The 23055-nt window shown below is 38.8% G+C and overlaps 1 protein-coding gene across 3 annotated transcripts; it reads right to left on the reverse strand.

Moving 5' to 3' along the window:
- Positions 1–147: 147 nt before the first annotated feature.
- On the reverse strand, positions 148–20403 carry LOC103718908 (RNA-binding protein 39-like). 3 transcript variants are annotated; one of them, XR_605912.3, is made up of 15 exons: positions 19553–20088; positions 15559–15631; positions 15415–15471; positions 13821–13876; positions 9908–10136; positions 5411–5497; positions 5261–5335; positions 5066–5149; positions 2724–2788; positions 2197–2431; positions 2011–2099; positions 1315–1429; positions 1177–1229; positions 491–702; positions 148–404 (listed from the first exon to the last, which is right to left on the reverse strand). XR_605912.3 is itself a non-coding variant. In XM_008807916.4 (14 exons), exons 2-14 carry the CDS (start codon positions 20086–20088, stop codon positions 1188–1190), a joined length of 1743 nt encoding a protein of 580 aa, XP_008806138.1. In that variant the 5' UTR covers positions 20089–20171; positions 20271–20403; the 3' UTR covers positions 809–1187. The 3 variants fall into 3 exon arrangements, 2 of the variants coding, with proteins under 2 accessions (XP_008806138.1, XP_038973573.1); XM_008807916.4 differs by lacking the exons at positions 148–404; positions 491–702 and adding an exon at positions 20271–20403 and having other exon boundaries at positions 809–1229; positions 19553–20171; XM_039117645.1 differs by lacking the exons at positions 148–404; positions 491–702 and adding an exon at positions 20271–20361 and having other exon boundaries at positions 809–1229; positions 19553–20116.
- Between the last annotated feature and the right edge of the window lie 2652 nt (positions 20404–23055).

The following is a 23055-nucleotide window of genomic DNA, read 5'->3' on the forward strand; positions in this document are numbered from 1 at the left end:
ACTATGTTTCGTCTCTGGAAAGACAACCGAAGGCAGATTTTGAGATGCACAGAGAGCCGTACAGTATCATCCCGTCGTAGAGATGGATGGCTGTCAAACACACGACGTGTATCATCCCTTTCTTTTGCAAGCCAAACATCCTCTCCATACACATAAACCATCAGCCCTTCACGGAGTAATTGTAATAAGCACGGAACCAAGCAATACAATAACAAAACCAAGTATAAAGGCCGGAAGCCGAGGCCCTCGGCTTGCCTTGTGCCCCAAAGATTTCAGGCACCAGGTTCAATCCAGTTGAGCCTTACAAAACTTTTTCATGGGATGTCACAATCACTACCACCGAGTGTTGCATACCAGACATTAACTATTCCATCTTGAAGAAAGATTCCCCCGTCATATAGCCCCTGCATAAATAAATGCAGATTTTTCACGAGGATCTAAAATCTTCTAAAACGTTTCCATCACCGGCAAACTGATCTTCCAGTCTTACCTTCTTTTTTTTGTTATTGGTAAGACGGCTAGAATAACGAGCCCGATCTTCCAGTCCAGCTTCAGTGAGCACATTGATGGCCCCTGCTTAACCAGTAAGCTACCAGATTTCCCATACATTAGACAAGATCAACTAAACAACTTGCACAAAAGCCCTCCAAAGATCATCAATGCCTCCAGAACTCACTCATCAAGTCGTTCTTTTGGATACAGCTGCCAGAAGGGAACAAGCCCAATAAGTAGCACATTTTTCCTTTTTTGTTTGAATAAAAGTAGGACATAGTTGGTCGACTGATAATGAAATGAAGAATATCAAAACTTCAAGCAATAGTAACCAGTAATTAAGCAGGCTCATAACATTCACTTTCTAAAACAATATTTTGCATTACATTATTCTAAATATATTCACAACAAATAACTACGACCACAATGCAACCAACTATATTAAGACCACAATGGTCAGCAAGGAATGCTGATAAGCACCAGGATTGAGCTCTAAAACAACAAAGAGAGCATTTTAGGAATCATTGTCCATAGTTCTGCTGCATGTCTCTAAATATTGTAAGATGGCAATGTAAGACATTGAAGCTGGCATTGTAAGAGACAAGAAGGGGATATAAAAAGCAAGCCCCTTCTCAGCTTACTCTCAGTAAAGCTACCCCCAAGGCTTTGGTATAGCATATTCACCTTCTAACGACTTAGCTGGTGCTTGGAAATTTTGCTTCATAGTTCTGAGGGAGCTGAAACAAGAACGCCAAAAGCTGAGTCTGGAATTCCAAGCAAATGCAGCCAAAAAGAAATGATTGTGAATGCAAGTGCATTTACCATGAACGTTGCAGTGATCATCTTCCCTGCAAACCACCTTCCATGGAGGGCACGCTGTGCATTCATGGCTGAAGTTGCACTGTCAAAACGTATATATACATGGCCAGCGCTATTTCTATTTCCAAAAAACGAACAATAAGGTGAGTTTGACAATTCAGTACGTTAGATATAACTCAAGTAAAGAAACCTCCATGTTAGACAGATAAAGTAAATTTTTAATTGGAAAACAAGTAATGGCAATGTTGAGATACAGATAATTTCCTGACAACTGGAATTTTTTGCATAGGATGTTATGGATCTGAGAGTTTCAACCACAATGAGCAATTTCACCCAACAAACTACTACAAGCATGTTAGCCACTAGCCTCTCATAGTTGTTTAGTAACTTCTAGATTTAATTAAGCTTACATTATGTTAGAAACATTTTGAACCAAACTGCGGTACTATCATTCAACTGACTGCTTTCCTCATAATATGAACATTAATTAACAGGTTAGCCCAGAGAGTTCCCAGTTATGTAAAATGTGTAAATTATATGCTGAAAGATCATGATTCAACAATCATGAATATGGCTCGGATAAGTATAATTCATACTCCTGCTTCTGGTAATGAGTTACTGAGTATACAGTTAATGCAAAAATCCCTATCAATAGTATCAATATAATCACACACAAATTTGCAAACACCAATCACTTACTTTTCTACGAAGATATGCTTTACTGTGCCAAATTTTGAACACTCATCTTGAACATCTTCTTTAATATCTAAATCAAAATCTGGTTCAGTCTGCAACATAATATACCATGTCAGCATCATGGTTCCTTAATATAATAACACAGGCAACAGAAAAGCTAAAAGGTATTGTAGGGGCAGCTAAACCAACCTCCACATTCGGATCAAACATATTCTTCAGCAGCAAACATTCACTAGGGGCACCAAGAGTTTCAGCAGGCTGTGCAGCAGTGGAAGCAACTGGAAGAGCTGAACCTGGTAAGCCTAAGACAGCAGGTAGAGAGGGCTGTAAAAGAGGAGCAACCAAGGGAGGGGCACCAAGTACTGATGCTGTTGGCACAGTCAGGGGAGAATTGACAGCAGGCGTGGCTAGTGCACCAGCAACACTGCACATAAAAATGGATAAGACATCAAATAAGTGCCCCACTAGGTCACTTTCAAGACAGCCCGTCTTCACACGTGCACACACAATCTCGTGGGCATGCAGCTGACACACACACACACACACACACAGAGAGAGAGAGAGAGAGACTGCAACTCAAGAGCGTGCAGATAAGAAACTTCAGTTTGAAACTTTGAATAGATCAAATCTGAGATATAACCACAACCTGCATACACACTAAAGCTTTATATCGTAAACATTCAAAAATTAAGTGCACAAGCTCAGTTGCATCAAACCTTGTAGCAGTTCCAGTGCGGTCCAATTTCTGCATCAGAATAGCTCTAGAGCGAGCATTTAGAGACTGCATAATAGAAAAGGCATTGGCAGGACATTAAAAACAATTAAAGCATAACAATATGCATCATGCACCTGGATGGCAAAAGTAAATAAGTAAATATGCATTCTCAATATGATCAGCATACGAAGTGGAAACTGCAGGGCAATGTAAAATACTCTTTTCAATTCTTTTTGACAGTTTTAATTTTTAACCATGTGGTCCTGGGATACAGAATAGCTCAGGAACAAGCATTGCACAGGCCAAAGTAAAACACAAACAACAGAAGATACAAAATAAGAATGCAGCCCCCAGTTATAAGCATTTGATAGGACCATGGTATCGTCCATCAAGCACTTAGTACCAACATCTTATTTCTAACGATAACAAGTTAAATGGTTATATTGCTATTTATTCTTTTGTAATATTTCCAAATTGCTTATCGTGTACTTCTTACAGTTCAACAACTATATAAGTTTGGGGCAATTTCCTTGATTACACGATAAAGATGACATCCACGAATTTCTATTTCTTAACATCATTTTAAAGATGCTTCCATAATGCCACTCCTAATCTGATTCTGCACTCGCTCCACCTTTAAGCCACTAAGATCAGGACAAGTCATTTTATACTTGCTAGGTGTGTCATCACAATTACATGCAAAAAAATATCCTAAATATTGTAACTGAACATTAGTGCAACTATTTACTTCTGCTTACTACCAATCTGCAGTTATATAAACAAATAAACAAACATGTTGGCGATACTAAATTGGAGCCACCATAACTAATTCTCATGCCAAGTACATATGAAATAGCAAATTATAATTCCTGTATGGTCCCTATCCAATAAACCAATAGCTTTTGGTGAATTAAAAGGGGGAAAAAGCATACTACAGGCTCTACATAAAGCAGATGCAATGTTCCTCATGAAATTAACACCAGTTACACTATTATGTATAATGCTTCAAGAAAATATTTTGGAGAACCTCTCTATCCTCATCTTATCCAAACTTCAGACACCTCCTGAAGTGCATTTAGCTTTCCACATCATTAGCTTGTCAATGCAGACGTCACTTTAACCAGAATTTGATCTTTTTTCTTTGCTTGCAGCATAATCTATTGTGTGCCAATTGGTAGCTGATTCTTAGATGACCACCCCACTTGGATGACAGGACCAAATGATCTCATCCCAAGCGATAATCTTGATTGAGGGAATATGATTGTCTTTAAGTGCTCAAGCCAGCGTACAATCAATGGGTGAAGCTAATAAAATAAATTAGTTGAGTTATAGGTGCTATGAAGGTCAACAGTTCTAAGACCAGATTGTGGCTGATAAGGACAGATCCACCGATCCAGGACAAAAGAGAGGTCCAGAGAAGCTCTAGGGAAAAATAAGGTCCAGTGCAGCTACCACAGAAATATCGTGTAACAAATTAATTTGAATGGTTTCAGGTCAACAGCACATAGATTTTCAGGCATGCGTACAGTTTTTAGAGAGATTTTTATAGGTTAAAGCTGTATAATAGAGTTTCTTTAAAGTTATCAGGCGTGGAAATAAAGTTACAATCTCTTGATTGACAATTATGACTGCTAAGATTATTCTGGACACGAGCAGCAAAGGTCTAATATGCAGAAATTACACTATCAGAAACAAGGAGGAAGGGTAGGACGAGGACTGACATTGGAGAGAGGAGTATAGAGCAGCAGCACCATTCCCTACCCCAATTTCTTTCTGTTGAAGAACTTATTGGACACCCCATAACAGTATTCTTTTTATTCCGAAATATTTAACCAACAAATTCTCATCATCTGCACCAGCTCTTAAAAAATTGGGCCATAAACTCAATGGTTCGTCTCACACCAATGCATCCTTTTGAACTACCATCATACCACACCACTTAAGCCTAAGCCCCCCGTTCTAACTCCTTAACTATCTTGGACAGATTTTCATTGAACCTAACATTTTCTTTGATCACTAGCAAAGTTCAATTGATAGGTATATCAAGCATATATTGCATAATTGGCATTTTATGCTGTAAACATGATCAAAGCCATTCACAGAATATCTTCTTTTTTTCAGTATAGAAGTGACAAGACTATAAAGATTTGGTAATATAATGAGGCAAAAGGATTAGAATGCCTGGAAAAAAACAATAGATCACCAGAGCAATTCAAGATAAAGATGATAAACATTCAATAGCTTGACAATTCCAAAAACGAATGAAAAAAGAATTATGCACTGTCTTTTTAACACAGCAAACTCCAGTAAAAAACAAAAGCAATGATAAGAGAAGATGCACACCAAGCCTCCGCCCTCATCATCATCAAAATCACCAGCATTTGCACCAAGATCTTGCATTCCTCCTTGCTCCGTCACAGCAGAAACCTACATATACATGGAAGACATGTAAAGATGCATGCATAACGTTTGATGTCATCGAATCATCTACATAACAACAAAAAAAAAACAATCAATGCACACAAATCAGGAGTCTACCTTGATTGTCTTGCCAGCAATCTCTAGCTGCCCATTTAAACTCTGAGCAGCTCTAGCATCTTCAAGACGTGCAAACTAAAACAGTGAACTATAACCCATTAGATTATGTTTTTGAGGATCTAGCACCAATAATTTAAGGTTACTACTTACTTGAATAAAGCCAAAACCTTTACAGAGCCCAGTCTCTGGATCAACGGGCAGTTGAACTAGCTCCACAGTACCAAATGGTTCAAACACCTGCATGAACCCATCATGAATATTAAAAATCAAAGCCCCAAATCAAAAGTTAGAAGCTGAGATGTTAGGCTTTACAAGCAAGAAACTGTTGCACCATTGTACTTCTTGTTTAATGCGTAGAAGCAGAAGGGACAGTCAAATGGTGGATGTTAAATCATGCCATGTGGTTGCATGTTTATGATCGACATTATTTACAAAAGAACAAGCAGCAGCTGCTGGCACTTAAAAAGTCCAGACACTGAAAAAAACATAGCAACGAAAATAGTCATCATTTAACTCAACTGGAAAGCATACCACCTCAAGAACTGCAGGATCAAAAAAAAAAAATGCTCGACTTCCACAAGAACAAGGTTTAATCAAGGTCAATGCTATCAATCAAGTGTAAAACTTTAGCCTTACTCTCTTCTTCATGAGGTGTAACAAACTCACATTTTAATGCTCTGGGGAAAAAAATTTCAAAGATATGGTCAACTCAATCAATGCAAATGAAAAAGCTGTATGCGCGATAAAGAAAATCCTTCACCTCCTGTAAGATAAAGGCTCTAACCAGCTGCACTCTATTCAATGACTAGCTCAAAACATCCACCACATCAGTCATCAAAAATAGTGGATAGCATATGGGCAAGATAAAAAGTAGAGAAAGAATGGGCAAGGTATTGAGAGACAGAAACTGGAAAGCATGGACTATGTGGCTCCATTGACTCGGAATGCTTGCTGGGCTGACAATCTACGAGGTCAAATTATTATGATTTCTTTTGTAAGTGTTTGAGCACTTCTATGATACATACATGAGTTGACTTTGTAACTAAGCCCAATTATGGGAAAAAATAAAGATTGAAAAACATGCCTAGTACCCCATTAAACTAAGCAAATGATAATAAATTCTGTATTCAATTTCAAACATTCAAAACTTCCACAAGCTAGAGAATTTGAGTCATGGTAATCTAGCTTGCAGGAACACTTTATTAGTTACGCTCTCCTAAGGGCCAGAATACAAAAATCAGAAATGTCATCCATATATTTGATGCATGGAGCCACTAATTCACATTTAATCTTTCCATGGATAACATAATAGTTTTTACAATACTTTTTCATGACATATTGGAATATTAGCAATAAGTGCAAGTGCGCATGTAAGGTTACCAAAAAAAAATTAATAGACCTCTGATTAAAAGCCTCACCTGATAAAGAATTGCAAGCCACAAGTATACATATAGACTAAGCAAAGCTTCAAGACTCATATTATACACTTGGCCATGCCACTACACTCAGTTCAGAGGTCACAAGTCACGAAACACCAACACTGTAGTAGATTGTGGTTGATCTTTTGCCATTGTTAACATGCTTAATTATATCAGAATAATATAACTTGAAAATAGCCACTTCATTTGTGCATAATACCCTAACCTAGAGCACCTTTCAAGAATATGCGCACACAGATGAGATTTCCTTGGTGCACAAGTAGCTTGACTTACAAGTTAAAAAATTACAAATGAGATATCGAGACAAATGATTATGACAAACCAATTTCCACAATTCAAAAATCCTACGACGATTTAATAAAGGTCCACCGTAGGCTTCATATCAGGGTCAACAGTGTCGAGCAGCATATCTCCAAGCATCATAATATCTAACAGTGCATAAATGCCGATATTCCCTCAACACACATCAGCTCCTTTAGTTCATTTGTCTATTTGACACCACGAAAATATTTATCTGTAAACAACTTAATATGAAAGGCCTTACCAGAAAACTCATTAAACAATTCTTTAATCCTCCAAGGGCTCAGTACCACATCGTGAGTCCAACGTAAGAACATGGTAAAGAGTATTACATCAAATAAAATAATAACCTAAATTCTTCATCCAAATGACAACCACTTCTGGAAATCTTTCAAACCAAGCTCTCAAGGACAATTTAACATCAAACTAGATTTATGTTATTTTACACACATATTTGCAGACTGAGCTAAAATCTCAAGATAAGGAAAATGTCTAGAAAATCTTAATTTAAAGCTCCTTAAAATTTGAAATCTTTCTAATAGGAAAGCTCCTGATTGACTTAATCCTAGCTCAAGAACAGGTTGGAATAAGAACGTTCGGATTTAATTGGATTATCTTCTGGAATCCAAAAATTTTGTTTCTTATATGGACTAAAGTGAGACCTAAATATTAGAGTATTATGTAAACCTGGATGTTAACCAGGCTGGGCCAGACTCCTACTGGGTCATTGCCTAGCATGTAGTCCTAAGTTGCTGGCCTTAGTTCAGCCCGGCCTTGGGCCTAACTTGCCCATCATCCAACCGAACTTGGCGTTTGCATCTCAGTGATGCAAACCTAGCCAAACTGGAGATAGAGAAAAGGAGGAAGGAAAGTCTTCAGCAACTCAAAGATCGTAAGGAGGTAAGGAGGAAGGGAGAGGGAGAAGGGGAAGAGAGGGGGGGGGGAGAGAGAGAGAGAGAGAGAGAGAGAGAGAGAGAGAGAGAGAGAGGGTGCAGGCAATAGATCAGGAGGCACCAACAAGGTAGGGCAGGCAAGAGAGCGTGGAGGGAAGAAAAGGGTGCCAGAGGCTAGTTTAGAGATGGAAGCAAGGTAGGAGAGTAAGAGAGAGAGAGAAGGGAGACAGGTACGCCAGTAACAAATTTGGAGGCAGAGAGAGAGAGATACCTATATGGATCTGTGAGAGTGTGTTTAGTACTATATCAGGTACACATTGGGGAGACCTTGGATACTTAAACAAAGAGAAGGACCCCAAATAACAACCTTATGGCTAGACCTTTTCGGTGATGTCCTAGATTATTACAATTGGTATCAAAGCCAACCGAGCCCGCAACCCATATGCCGCTATGGGAATATTACAGCACAAACCCTTCTGTGGCTAACCACAAGAAAGTCATGGCATTTCTGATTGGATCCTTTCTTTTGGAGGATAAGGCTTAAACAGGAGGACTGTGCTCTGCCACATGCAAATGGTTGCTTGCTGCCCCCCATTGACTTGTCATCGACATTGTAATGACATAGGACCTTTCTCATCGACATTGTAATGACATAGGACCTTTGGGTAAGGTCCTATGCTTGCTGCCCCCCATTGACTTGTCATCGACATTGTAATGACATAGGACCTTACCCAATTTGGGTAAGGTCCTATGTCATTACAATGTCGATGACAAGTCAATGGGGGGCAGCAAGCAACCATTTGCATATGGCAGCAGCAAGAGACTTGAAGGCAGGAGGATAGGTCTGCAGATACCTAAAAGTTGGACGGTCTAGCTAGCATTCAGAGTGACTAAGATTCTAAGATATGTATGACACTTCGGTCAGGCCAAGCCAAGCTAATCCAATTTTCAACAAACTAAAAACAATCTGGCTTGTTAGGCTAGAAATTCCCAAGTTTATTATAATGATTGACTTTTGAATCTAGAAATATCTTCCTGTGGAGAATTCCACTTTCCTATCCTCTCTCTCTCCTCTTTCTTTTCTTCTTATTCTCCTATTTATTCTCTCTCTCCCCGCAAATCAAAAGCCTCAACCCTTGTCGCTAAGGCTGCATCCCACACGGATTAAACAAATGGCCTAGCACTTTTTAATCTTAATTATCTAAGATCCAGAATTGGTTTAACCTTGAACTTCCTAATCATATATTGCTGTAAGATGTTCAATTATTGAAACTTTAACTAGAATTTTGACTGAAGGTAAGCAATTCAACTCAATACGGTAAAGAGCACACAAAAATGGCTAAAGGCATGTGTATCAAGATTTCAACAATTTGCACCCAACCGTAATCTGAGCATCACTGTACACTAGCAATCAAGAGGATTGATAACTTTCAACTGACCGATGGCAATCTCTTCAACATCAGTCAAGCAAACAACTACCCACTATGGTAGTTATCTAAAACCCGTACGGTTGGAAACTAGCCAACAAGTCAAGAAATCAAACATGTGCATAAATTAGTTGAGAAGTAAAAGCAATTATCTAACTTCATCAAGAACTTAGAGCATAATTGAGAAACAGTAACCGCTAAAATCCATCATCATCTGATGGGCGGCAAATAATAGCTGAATTGTCATTATCAATAATTAAATAGAGACATGAGATAGGCAGCACCATAATAAACTTTGCAACACTCAAGTACAAAATTTATTTTATTAAACCAATAATGGAAGTTCCAACAGCAAACTTAGAAACATTTTAATCCAGAAAATCCCCAACAGAAATAAAATTCAGACTAACATTCACTCCAAGACAAATTCAATAAACCAAGATGCAAAGTAAACTGCAATATTTACTATGGATACAACTGAATGCAGTTAATAGGACAAGAGATAGAGCTATTAATGTTCATCAACAACACAACAGAAGAATTGCACTGATTATAGTTCAGTGGTCAAAGTTCAAAGATTCAATATACCTGTCGAAGCTGACCTTCTGTCATGTTGAAATGAAGATTACCAACATACAATCTTCTAGCCCCACCAGAATAAGGCCCAATAAGCCCACCGGCTGCTCCGGTCGTATTTGACTGCACTAAATTCTTCTCAGCCTCTGAAGGCTTAACCATAACCGGTTGGCCATTAAGCAGCTGGCCAGAGAGAGCTATCGCCATCGGAACTGACATGGCATCATAAAACTCAATATATCTGCAACAAAAGCTTACAAACGCTAAATGATATAGGAAAAGAAGATCTGCTCCAATTACAAAACGAATAGGTGTATCAGGGGATATAAAAGACATTGCATCATTAAACTCAATACATCTGCATACGCAATTTAGAATTGATTTAGGTGCCTAGAGAAAACAAATGTGAGACAATGGGCCACAAACTTCAAAAATTTTAACCTAAGAGGTAGGCTGGCCTAAAATATGCCAGGTTTGGTTTTTTTAACTGGTTCCACCACTGTTTCTTCTAGTTTAATAGGTGTAATCTGTAGAGCATATAAGATTCTTTTCTTTGGAGAAAGATATTGAAGAAAAATCCGTTGAAGAGTTCTTTAACACTTCTCTAGTTCTGGCAATCAGTTTCAGGTGAAATACGTTCAAAGAATAAATAGAGAGGATTGGAGTTGAAAGCTATAGCAGTTAGGCTAATTCAAATAGATGGAAAGATCAGCTTTCACTGCCTTGTGTTTTGTTAGAAAAATTGGGTATGGAATGACTAAAGTATCAAAATGTGTATCTATAAAGTTCTTGTAAAATTAGAAGTTTAGAACTAATGGAATACTCAGTATAAGTTCCCAAAATGACATAGTTTTTTTTTTAGTAAACGAAATGCATCAGCCAAGCACAACCCAAATGTCTACTATCAAGAGAAGGGGAATGAAAAACTAATGTGCTGCATGCAAGAGACTACACGAAAAAAGCAGTTTACAGAGAATCAGCTAGTTTCAGTGAGTTGCTATATTCGCATCCATGTGCCAAATGCAAATTTTTATTCTCCCAATAAATATGATTCCAGTCAGAGTTGTTCCAACTCATTAGTGTGATCCAGCAACAACAACATCTTTGTGCATATATAGCTCAATCAGTAAATGCTAGTACCATCCACATAACCAATTGCACACTGCAGATCTGAGCATTACCGAATTTTTACTTTCTTTTTTGGTAAGATGAGCATTTTTTATTATCAATCACCTAAAATCCGAATGCCTACAGTTGCATGATCAAGTATCAGTGGAAAGACAGTTAACAGCTTGAGAAGAACATAAATTTTGAAAAACCTAGAAAGAAGTAGAAAACAGACAGAGATATAGAGATATAACTGTACTACTTGCTTTCAAATAAACTGTTACAAATATAGTGATAACAACGATTAAACAAAAAGAAAAGGAAGATAAAGTGCCCACTAAAGGTCCAAAAACAATTTCAACCAATCTAACTCAATTTCTTCAATTACATTCTTATATTTTTCATAAAGTTTCCACAATTAAATATTTTAACATGCCTTAAGGCATGGATACTGGAGGTATACAATTAAAAACACTTTCAAGATATGTTATAGCTCGTAGAATCAGTAGTTAAATGATTAATATATTTAAAAAATAAATATTACTAACATACATCATCACTGCGTTGGTGTAAGTGGTAGAGATTGATCAGCTTCCTCAATCCTCCATATTATTATATGCTGGAGTTCAAGTTCAAGCTTTAGAATGGAAGACTTTATGTAGGTCAATTTTTTTAGGATTTAAGTTATTTCTTTTATAAAAATTAAAAATTCCTTAGGCCAATTGGATGTGGATGATCCATCTTAGCATCCATGTGTCACTTATTTTCTTTATTTTTTATTTAAAAGAGATTAGTTAAATATAAAAATATTATATATAATATGTATAACTATGTCTATATATATAAATATAAGTTACCTAGATGTATAGAATATATGCCTAAGAATATGTGTCATTGCATACTACTCATACACATAGACACAACCTAATGTACATGTTTATATGCATGTGATGGTCTCAGCGAGAAGAGCCCGGGCATCCTAAGATAGTCAACAGCCTAGGAAGCTGTCTAGGTGCCCAGGTTACAGCCTCTTAACAAGAATCTCCTCTGGTCTACCATGCACATGACCAAACAATTATGTTAGGTTCTCCAATACATCAGCTAACTAATGAGGTGCAACTCCAAGCTTCAACAAATAATCACAACCAGTTTGGCAATCTAACCTATAATTACATCTTATCCACTATATAGCCTAACATTTTTATCATACAACTCCATGTTTTAGTCTATGAACATATGCAATGATCCCATAATGCCTAGTAACATATGCATTGATTGCATAAAAGTCCAAAAAGCATCTCTTCATCCAGTTGCTTTGATTCTATTGTAAATTCCATCATCTCCCTCCTTTCTTTGACAAAAAGTCTAGCAACATAAATCAAAACATATATCAAATATCTATTTTTGTGATTTTATTGAGGAAGCTGGAACTTCTTACCTAATGTTTGCTTTTACATTCAATGACCGTATAGAGAGTTAACATTCTTGTACACACATACACAAAACACAATGGACAAGATCAAAAAAGCTACCACAGACAAGAACTCTCTGACTGCGAATTTGTTTGCTCCTTATCAATAATCTATAAGAATATATCAAACAAATTATCTCCAAGATATGCTTCCCCCAAGTCAAAAATCTTTTTTGCCATTCTTGCATCCTTAATTTATACTTGCAATTTACCCAACCAGGAAAAGAGACTAAAGGTTGAAGCAATGAGTAAAAAGCCAGGTCTCACAAACATTGATGACAGCCATATGTGATACCCTCAACCTCCCATAACTTTATATTGCGGCTCATCAGTTGATATCTGACTATTATTATTTTAATATTCATCTTTATCTCCATACATTTGCAAAATAGATTAGTTCCTTCATCAAATATTACGAAAAACAACATTATTGATCAACCCAATAATGTTTCACTTGAACACATCAAGTTTTCTATAATTATTTTATCTTGTCCGGACACCTTTTGCTGCCTCTTTTTTTTTTGATTTTTCCCTATATTGTCAAATAACATTTAATATGCACACCCCATCCTGGCATGTACATTATCAATGGTAGTGTCTTATAATCTCATTCAACAACACATGGAGTTACTATCTCACTATTTGCATGATTTCACCAGTCACCATCTTTCAACAGGACCACATATCCCCATATTTAACACATCTTATGTCCCTCATTTTCACTAGCTTTCCACATCTACAATTCCGCTCGATCATTATAAGTTGCATATTTAGCCTAACTCATTAATTGTTATTCTTCTAAATATCTTTTCAACTCATCTACGATTTTCTTTTTTTGGCACTCCTAGAAAGCAATTCATATCATAATCGCTCAAGCATAGACAATAGCAGGTTAATGGGTAAGTAGTCACAGCTTAACCAGCCAAATAGCTACCCAATCCCAATAATATAAACAAATTATAAGGCATGATCATGTGTCTACGGGCCAGCCCAGCACCTCTATGAGTGTGATCTTGAACCTAGTCTACAACCCCTCGCTCATCACTAAAATGAAGATAAATTGGGTACAACCCCAGGATCACACTGAGCATGCTGATTGAAAAGCTTTTAAGCAGTAAACACACTAACTGAGAACCATGTAACAGGTTAACAAGAATTGTTCCTCGCCCCAGGCTTATTCCAACAATTAACTACATGGCTGTGATAGAAGTGTTTAATATGGTGTGGTGGCAACATCAAGCACAACAAATTTCATGAGATAATCTTTAAAAACCATGTTTTAAATAGATCACTTTGAGTTATGATTTGGCATTATGTATTGGCGCATAATGGTTCAAGAAATCATACCCAACACCCTTAGAACGTCTTGTATTGCGATCCATAATGAGGCGCACATCCCGAACCTAAACATAGCAAATAAAATCCATTAGTAGAATGTCTAATTAAAATGCATGTTCCAATTTTTATTTGTTCAACTTACAAAACATGGATCCACAGATATAGATACTTTATAGGTTATAGAATTGCACCACGAAGGCAGCCTATATGATTGCCTGTCACGTTACAGTGCACTAATGAATTCAAAAAATGAACTTTTGACTACTAAAAAATGACAAACAAAAATATCACTGATAGGGGAAGATCACCACAATCAATCTCATGCCAATTTATTTTTACCAATAAAATCTCATGCCAATTTATGAGAGTAAGTTCTTAGAAAGGTAAAAAGTGGTTACTTCATCACTACAAAAATATTTTTTTTGAACTGCATCCACTCACCTAACTATATAATGAGTTACAAAGATGTAATGAGAAATACTTTCCAATAACAACTGCATGGCTAGGAATGTAATCATGTACATGAAATACGTAGAAGAATATATTAAGACAACACGGCCTGTAGTAATTTGCAGGTTGTGTGTAGCAGATCTTTGTTTAGCTCTGTTTTTGCCATGGATCTATTCCTAGTATTGTAGCAATTTTTTTGTGCTCTGTATCCAACAGTGCTTGGTTTTCTGTTCTCCTTGCTCGGGTGTTTTAAAATGCAGTCCTAGTGGCCTTATATGTATGCATTTGGCCTAGTTACTGTGCCGCACAGGTTGAGCTGCTCAGTGAGCTGCCAGGTGCCCATAATTGAGGTTTCACTTAAGGGGACTCATGTTCTATATTAAGAGTTTTAAATTGAGAGATGCCTCAGTATTCCTGTCATCTTCTTTGCACTGGAGGCATCCCTATAAATTAATGTCACTATGAGGGTCATTTTCATGGAGATACAAAGGAATTATGTATTGTGCTAGTATTTATGATAAGGATAAAAGAATCTAATGATGATGGTGGAAGGCAATCAGGAAGAAGATGATAAGTCTGGGCATGTGGTGGAATCAAACAAATCAGGCTAACACCAGGCTAAACACAAAAAAAGGTCTAAACAATAGTAAATATATTGGATCAAAGATGGAAGAATGTAGCTGTACAGGATTCAACCAAGGATATCCAAAACTTTAAACAAAACAGGCCAAACGCCATCCTGAAACATATATTTCTGTATGTAGATATACATACACATGCATATATAATAGCTTCACAAACTGAATTAGACCTCAGGCCTCACTTGTCGACCTGTGGACAACTGGAGGTGAGGATGCTAACTAATTAGCTCTCACTCACAAGTGTTGGAAGCATAAGATGATGCAGCCAGCAAAAGCACTAATGAACAATGGACTGGTATTAACTCATTTTCGGTGCTTCCTTTTATTGCAGGCTGCTCAAATCTACATGGAATGCTACTTCTGAAACTGGTGCTTTGATTCTTTGCTAGTTTCTTGACACAGAAGGAAAAAAAATAATGGCAATATACACTTCTATGTTGCATTTTATATAAGTCAGTAATGGCGCCATCACTTTGACATTCACAAATTATGAAATATATCATCACACTGACCTTCCCAGCCCTTGAAAAAAACTCATAGACATCTCTCTCATCTGCCTTCAAACAAATCTGTAAAAAAAAAATGTAAGAACAAAAATGAGTCAGGAAATATTCAGAATAAAATAATAATTAAAAAACCTAAAGTAAAAAGAGAACCTGGTAGGCAAACACGGTTCTTTGATCCCGTTCTGGATCAGCCTCAGGCTCTGCCACTTCCTCTTTTCTTCGCCTGTATGAGAAAAGAATATTCAAAGATTATGCATGTCAAATAAAGAACAAGAATAGCAGATTTATTTTGAATAACGCCCAAATCTGGACAAAAGACAAAACCAGACTCCAGTTTTTTTTTCTTTTTTCTCTTTATGAACTGAAATAATTTATTAAAAAGATGATGGTGCCAAATTTATGGTGAAAAAATCTGCAAGGCAATTTTCTTTCTCCAACATGAATTACTAGATCCACGTAATATAATCCTGCAAGGCACTGTAAAGGATTCAGTCAATATAATGTAAGTGGACAAAACTACAGCAAAAGATTTTACATTGACAGCAAAACAGATTGCTAACAGGACCTACAAAGATCAGGTAAAGTTTCCTAGCAATTGATCATGACCAGATAATTAAAAATAAAACAATAGAGGCATGCTAATAACACCAAGAAAATATAGAAAGCTCGTGTACGCATCAAAAAAAAATTACAAAAAAACCAAAAATTTATGACCCACAACCATTTATTCTTATGAAACATCCAGGATCATGTTAGCCTGGTATATAAATGAAAATGCACATGACAGGCAAAACCATATCAGTCTTTTGGAAATTTGTGGGGAAAAATCAATCACTCGTAGAATATGAAAGAGTAGGGCAACTTCAGAATACATTAGTAGGTTGTGCTGCTAAATGCAAATATACTCAAAAAAAACTTAAGAAACTGGTGGAACTATATGAAAATGGCAAAAGAAGAAGGGATACCAGGAATCTACAATTTTGAAGAGAAGGCCTTTCTAGAATGAATTAAATTCGAAGTACACAGCAGAAATTATGGATTCACGAGACGACAAAATTTGAACTCAGTAAGTCTGGAAATGCCATATGCAACCACTTTCTGGCAAGCAAGATTCGCCATATCCATACCAAACCCATACCAGTACCATGATAGTACAAAGTCAGTATGCTAGTATGGGGGATGGTTCAACATGCCGAGACTCGGTAAACCTCCCGTACCAAGTCTTGGTTCGATACTGACATGGTATGGTACGTCCGGTACTAGATAATATGCACCAGTACGACAAACCTTACTAGCAAGGAAAGAAAAAAAATTCTTGAAACAAAATATTTAATGTCAAAACACTTAGAAGCCATCCACCAGAGGAACCCTGCATATAAACAAAAAACAGGTTGTCCTGCAGTCAACTGAATAGCCATTCCCCTAAAAGCAACAAAATATGATATGCTTCTATGAATCCCCTCACCAGCATGTCTGCAACAGAACAAATACAATTCAGCCACAGTGTTGCAATGCGGATGAAAACCAAAAACATAACACAACATCACCATTGATCTTCAAATCCTCCAATATTACCATCCCAAGTCTCGCAAAGATAAATTCTAGTTTCATAGATTTCAGAAATTCTAATAAGAATGAACTTTTACATCCCATGACCTGAGTTCCTGAATAGTCTTAGTTGCCAGAATGACCAGCTGAAGAGTGCTCTAGTGCATCTGCGAGTTCCCAGAATCTTTTGTTCAATATTCATAATATTGATATTCTTTAAATAACACAATTTAGCAGCTACATGAAACTGCAGCATGTAGCAGCACAAACAAGAAACCATTCCATGTGAATAGTGACATAAAATCTGCTAGGAGTATGAGTATGTGGAAAAAAAGAAATAGAGAAGTTGACAGGAGGAAAAAGAAAACAGGGAAAACATAAAATTTTCAAAAAGTGCCTAATTGCTTATTGAGGGAGAGGGGAAAAAATGAAGTGGATGTATAACCATCTAGCTAGAGACCAACATTTATTGGCCCAGGAAAGAGGTTGTGAATCAAGCAGGTGTCAACAAGGAGTAAGGTGGTGTTGCAACTGAAGTACTATATACAGGTGTCAATGGTATCACCTCCTACTCCAATTGTAATATGTAGTGATAAGTCAATGTTTATGATCATTTGGTGGAGGTGGCACAGAACCTTGGATGGTAAATAAAAGTTCTGTCAAGGATTAAAAAGAAATGAGAGAAATAATAATAATAATAATAATAATAATAATAATAATAATAATAATAATTCATCCGACATATATAAAATGTTGGACAACTTGCTCACATAATTGCTTACAAAGTTATAAAAGAAGTTAAAAAATATCTACTATCACAAAATATTGGCTCCACTTGAAGTTAATGGTTCACCGCTAAGTCAACTGTTTCCTCCTTTATCTTCTAATTCCATATTTTATAGGTTTTCATCAAAACCCAAACGAAGGAGAAAAAGAAAAGAAGAAAAAAAGAAGCTAGTTTTCTAATCACCTCTACTTTAAATTAGAACTTCCCCTACTGCCCTACATATTTGCCATAACTCAAAAAAGGGAGAAGTAAATTGCATCAGCAAACATGCTCCAGCCAGGTTGCTTCAGTCTTTTGGCATTTAGAATTTTATGCAAATGACTTCTCAATATATACTCAGCCTAACAGGAATTTAAATCTCCAAGAAGTGCACTTGTGGGCTTCACGTGAAAATGATGTCCAACAGTTATCAATAACTATATGGCTCCAAAGTTTGAATTATATACACATAAATGTATGCAGACATACTTACATGCATACATATGTGTATGACTATGTATATATTTACTTCATTTTGGAGAAGGATGTTTTAAACTTGCCAAACAGCTATTACCTCTTAATGCATTCCATCAACAAGATGTCAATACACATGTTTCTGACAATGATTCATATCTCACATACTGTAGCTCTCAAAGATAACATCTAATTGACAGCATTATAGCAGTACTCAACCTCCAACCAACTTGATCAAATTCAACTAAGCAACATTTGCAGACTATTACGATCATTAACCCAACCGAGTACGACCTTGTTTGTTTTAATCCCAAATTTTGGCCAAAATGACATTGTTCATGAAAGCTCTAAAATAATTTCTAATTGATAAGAAAGATGCAATGACCTCTTCCAATCGGTTCCTCGTCTCATGAGGGAGTTTACTGGTAAAATACCTAGCCCATGTGAATTTGGGACCAAATTATCAGCCGAACCTCGCAAAACAATTTGCTCGACTTAACAATTTCCTCTTAGTGTCTAGGGCAATTGTTTATCCTCTTGAATCATATTTAGTATAACTAATTTGTCACTGAAGATGGGTCAACATGGCAAATAATTAGGTATGTATCAGCATTCCACATAAACAGGACGCATAGAATATGCATGACATGCATCCTCAAGAGGTTATTTCCCATGGATTTGAAAACATCATTCTCCATATGTTTGCTTCAAGAAGGCTTCCATAAAAACAAAAGCAGGCTAGTATGTTATGTGCATTATGTTAAATATATATTTAATAGGAAAAAAGGGGAAAAAAACTTCTGCGGCACTCAATTAAGTTTCACTCCACAGTACATCTGGTAAAAGAATTAATTGAACTGTTGACAGGTCTTAGTCACAGAACCAGACGCCACTAAATAATTTTGCTGTATTCCCACATCAAGCATACAACTTCATGAAATTATATTTTAAAAGAAAAACAAGCTTTCCCTTGATGATAAAAGGGAGATAAGTACACAGCCAAACACCAAATAAGATTGATAAGGAAACAGCAAGAATCTTTCTATTTGAGAATATTTTACTCTGAATACTAACCAGAACTAATTCTTTGAAGCAAACTCCAAAAGATAGTGCAAACGCTACCCTAATATTCGAACAAATACTACCTATATTTCCTTTCAATGTGCACTTCTGTATAATTTATAAAGTATAGGGCATCTATATTGTCTACTAACCAACGATCAAAATCCAAAGTCAATCTTCCAGACGCTTCAGCAAGTAAAAGCAGTACCATTCAACTTAAAACTACAATCAATTTACCTATACAACAATAATAAAGAGAAGAATAGTGACAACCAAAAGCAGATAAAAGAGCACCTGGCATCACGATCACGATCTCTTTCTCTGAACTCCTTCTCCTTTTCTTTGAACTCCCGCTCCCTGCTCTTCTCCCTGTACTTGTCTCGCTCCTCATCCTGATTCCTCTCTGAGCGGCTCCTGCTCCGGCGCAAGCGCTCCCGCTCCCTCTCCCTCTCCCTCTCCCTCTCGCGCTCCTTGATCCTGTCACGCTCCATATCCCTCTCCCTCTCCCTCTCCCTCTCCCTATCACGATCCCTCTCCTTCCCGTTCCTCTCATCCCGCTCCCTTTCCCGGCGATCCCTCCCACTCCTGTGCCAGTCCCGCTCCCCTTCTCTCTCCCTCTCTCGCCGCCGATCCCGGTCTCGGCCACCATCATCCTCGGACCTCGTCCGCTTCGAGCGGCGATCCGAGTCCCGATCCGCCTCCTCAGACCGGTGCTTGGAGCTCCTGCCCCGGTCCTTCTCCTCCCCGTTCCCACTCACCCATTCCTTCTCCTTCGGGGCCTCCGCGTTCTCCACTGTCTTCTCCAAGTACTCGTACTCGTCGAAATCCATTGGAATCCAATCGCTCCCACCAATAAATCTGATCAAAAAGCGAGATAATTATCGCTTTCTTGAGAAGAAAAGCAAACCCTAGCCTGGAAAGAAGAGGATTCAGGTAAGAAACCCTAAAAATTGGAGGAAGGGGAAGGGGGAGAAAAAACCCTAGGTTTAGAGGAAGAGGACGAAGAGCTAACCTTTGGGGAAGAAAAGCCGCTATTTATTCGAGCGAAGGACGAGCTATGGATGGACTATGGAGAGAGAGCGAGAATCGGGAGATGGTACAACCAAAGGAAACCACAAGACCAACACGATGAATTGGCTCGGCGGTACTAGAGGACCCTATGAAGACGGCAAATGATGTGCCGTCTTATGTACAAAGTTACTTGTTGGCCCTCACGTTATCCTATGGGAATGGGAGTTGGATAATGGAAAATTACTGAGACCTTTAATTCAGCCTTCAATTATTTATTACGAAAAAAAGTTTTTTTTCCCCAAACTATTTAGAGAGAGGCGCAGTATTGATGTGGCTGGAGACTCGTAGGTAGATGCCCTCCCCTTGCGGTATTGGCCGACTATGGTTAGTGTCGAGGCTGCAGAAGATCTGCGAGTCTGTGATCTTCTTGTCCCTGAGGAGGCTGCATGGGACGAGACTAGGTTGGTTCAGCTTTTCGGGAAGCATCTCGTAGAGAGGGTCTGATCCCTCCCGTTATCTAGGTGTGCAGGTCCTGACATGCGGGTTTGGAGCACCTCTACCAGAACCAGCATCAGGGTAGGCGACCTCTCCCGCATTCTCCGACGGCAGTATGAGCCTAGGCCTGACTGCACCTGGATCTGGCTCTTGGGACTCCACCTGAGGGTAGCTCTATTTCTCTGGAAAGTGGTCTGGGGCTGTCTTCCGACAAGGGCAGTTCTTAGCAGATGAGGATTGAGAATCCCTCTGGTATGTAGGGATTGTGGGGGGGACGAGATGGTGGACCATACCTTGTTTCGTTGCACATGGGCTAAGGCGACTTAGCAACTGGCAGGGATTCCGCTGGAGGTTCGGGGCTGGAGGGACCAGTTTTTATGGGCCATGCGCCGATGCTCGAAGTCCCCACTGCTTCGCCAGGAGGCGGCCCGAGCGATTTGCGCGTCCTACCAGATTTGGCTAGCTAGGAACGCTCGTATCTTTGGCGAGCGTAGTATGTCGTCGAGATTTGTGGTGAAAAATGCCCATATGCAGGCAGCGGAGCTCAGTCATATCATACCCGTTGAAGGGACCTTGACAGTTCGGGACATCCGGAGTTCCCATTTTGCTTCGGTAGCATCTCGTACGAAGTTTTTCACCTGGAATCCCCCACCCTTGAGTTTCCTCAAGGTCAACTTCGATGGGTCTCTCTAGAACAGAGGTACGCGGGGCAGCACAGGTTTTATTATTCGGAACCCGTCTGCCCGGGGCGTGGCTGCAGGGGACAGCCAACTCTTCGACATATCAGCTCCAGATGCGGAGTTGAGGGCTGCTTAGGCGGGGCTTCGTCATGCCTGGTATGTTTTACGGGCCAGCTCTATTGTCCTGAAGGGGGACTCGGCCATGGTCATTAGTTGGATCCGGAGGGGCCAAGGGGTAATGATAGTGTCCGCCCTTTGCTTCGAGATATCTGGGCAATGGTGAGGGACAGAGGGACCTTCCAGACCAAGTATGTTTTCTGTGAAGCTAATGAGGCTGCGGACTGGGTGGCTAGTTATGTAGTAAGTCACTCCAGTAATACCTTATGGGTTGGAGATGGAAAGTTGCTCCTGGCACTCCGATGTATTTTGTTTTTTGATTTTATTGGGTGTATCCATACCCGTCAGGTATGATCCACCCGCCTTAGCAAAAAAAGAAAAAAAGAAAAAAAAAGAGAGAGAAACTCCAACGAATTTTTGTACTTTTTTGCCCTTTTGCCATTCTTGGCCGGAGTCCACCTCCTATTTGATTTCTCCCGACTCACAACCAAGGTAGTGCTCGAGGTTCTCAATTGATAGGTTGAAGGTTTTGAGCCCACTATAACCGTTTCAGGGTATATTTAGTTGAAGAAAGTAGAACTTTTGAATAAAAATGAGAACTAGCGACTCTCCTTCTAGTTATTTGGTTGGAAGAAGTTCTATTTCTATTCCAATTACAGGAGTAAACAGGAAATACCTTAATCCCCGAAATCTAATTCCTACTCATTCTTAGTATTCAAATCACATATGATCGAGAGGCAAATGCACTTTTAAAGTAGTTCCATCGCGACTAGTTCCATTGGTGCAGTGGAAAGGGTTCACTACATGTCCTACTTAAGTATATTTGTCAGTGTCAAGTATTTATGCAACATATTTTTTTTTTCTCATGCTGCATTTGGAGCAGCCGTCAGGTGGCTTGTGGGTACAGATGGGCATTGGGTCGGGCCGCCTATGGTCCGGCACGCCTGCTACAGTAACGGGCCGTGCTAGGCACGGCTCATAAAAGGGGACCGGGCTGGGTTAAGAATTTCTGGCCCGCGGGCCAAGCCCGGCACGGCCCATAAGGACCTGGGCTGGCACGATTCGTGGTGAGAATGAGGGAGGAAAGGGATATTTATAGGATTCCAATTTTTTTCCAAAATACCTTTCAAATTCGCCGTTTTATGGCTGTTGGGAGAGGCAAAATGGGTAAAAAGCCACAAATAGCCGTTATGGGCCAAAAAAATAGCCGTTATGGGCCACCCATAAGGGCTAATTTTTTTTTGGACAGACGGGCCGTGCCTGGCACGGCCCATGCCGGGCTTAGCCTTTAGGTTAAGTGGGCCGTGCCATTAGGTTAAGTGGGCCGTGCCTGGCACGGCCCGTTTGGTCTATGGCCCGGTGGGCCTGGGCCGGGCCGGGCCAGGCCCAGCATGGCCCGATGCCCATCTCTACTTGTGGGAAGTAGCTTAACCAGAACTTGGAAAGAATTATCTTCCCGTCCTTACTGCATTTCATATCTCAATTTCGTATGCT

Source organism: Phoenix dactylifera, unplaced genomic scaffold, assembly GCF_009389715.1.
Source record: "Phoenix dactylifera cultivar Barhee BC4 unplaced genomic scaffold, palm_55x_up_171113_PBpolish2nd_filt_p 000254F, whole genome shotgun sequence".
Classification (NCBI taxonomy): domain Eukaryota; kingdom Viridiplantae; phylum Streptophyta; class Magnoliopsida; order Arecales; family Arecaceae; genus Phoenix; species Phoenix dactylifera.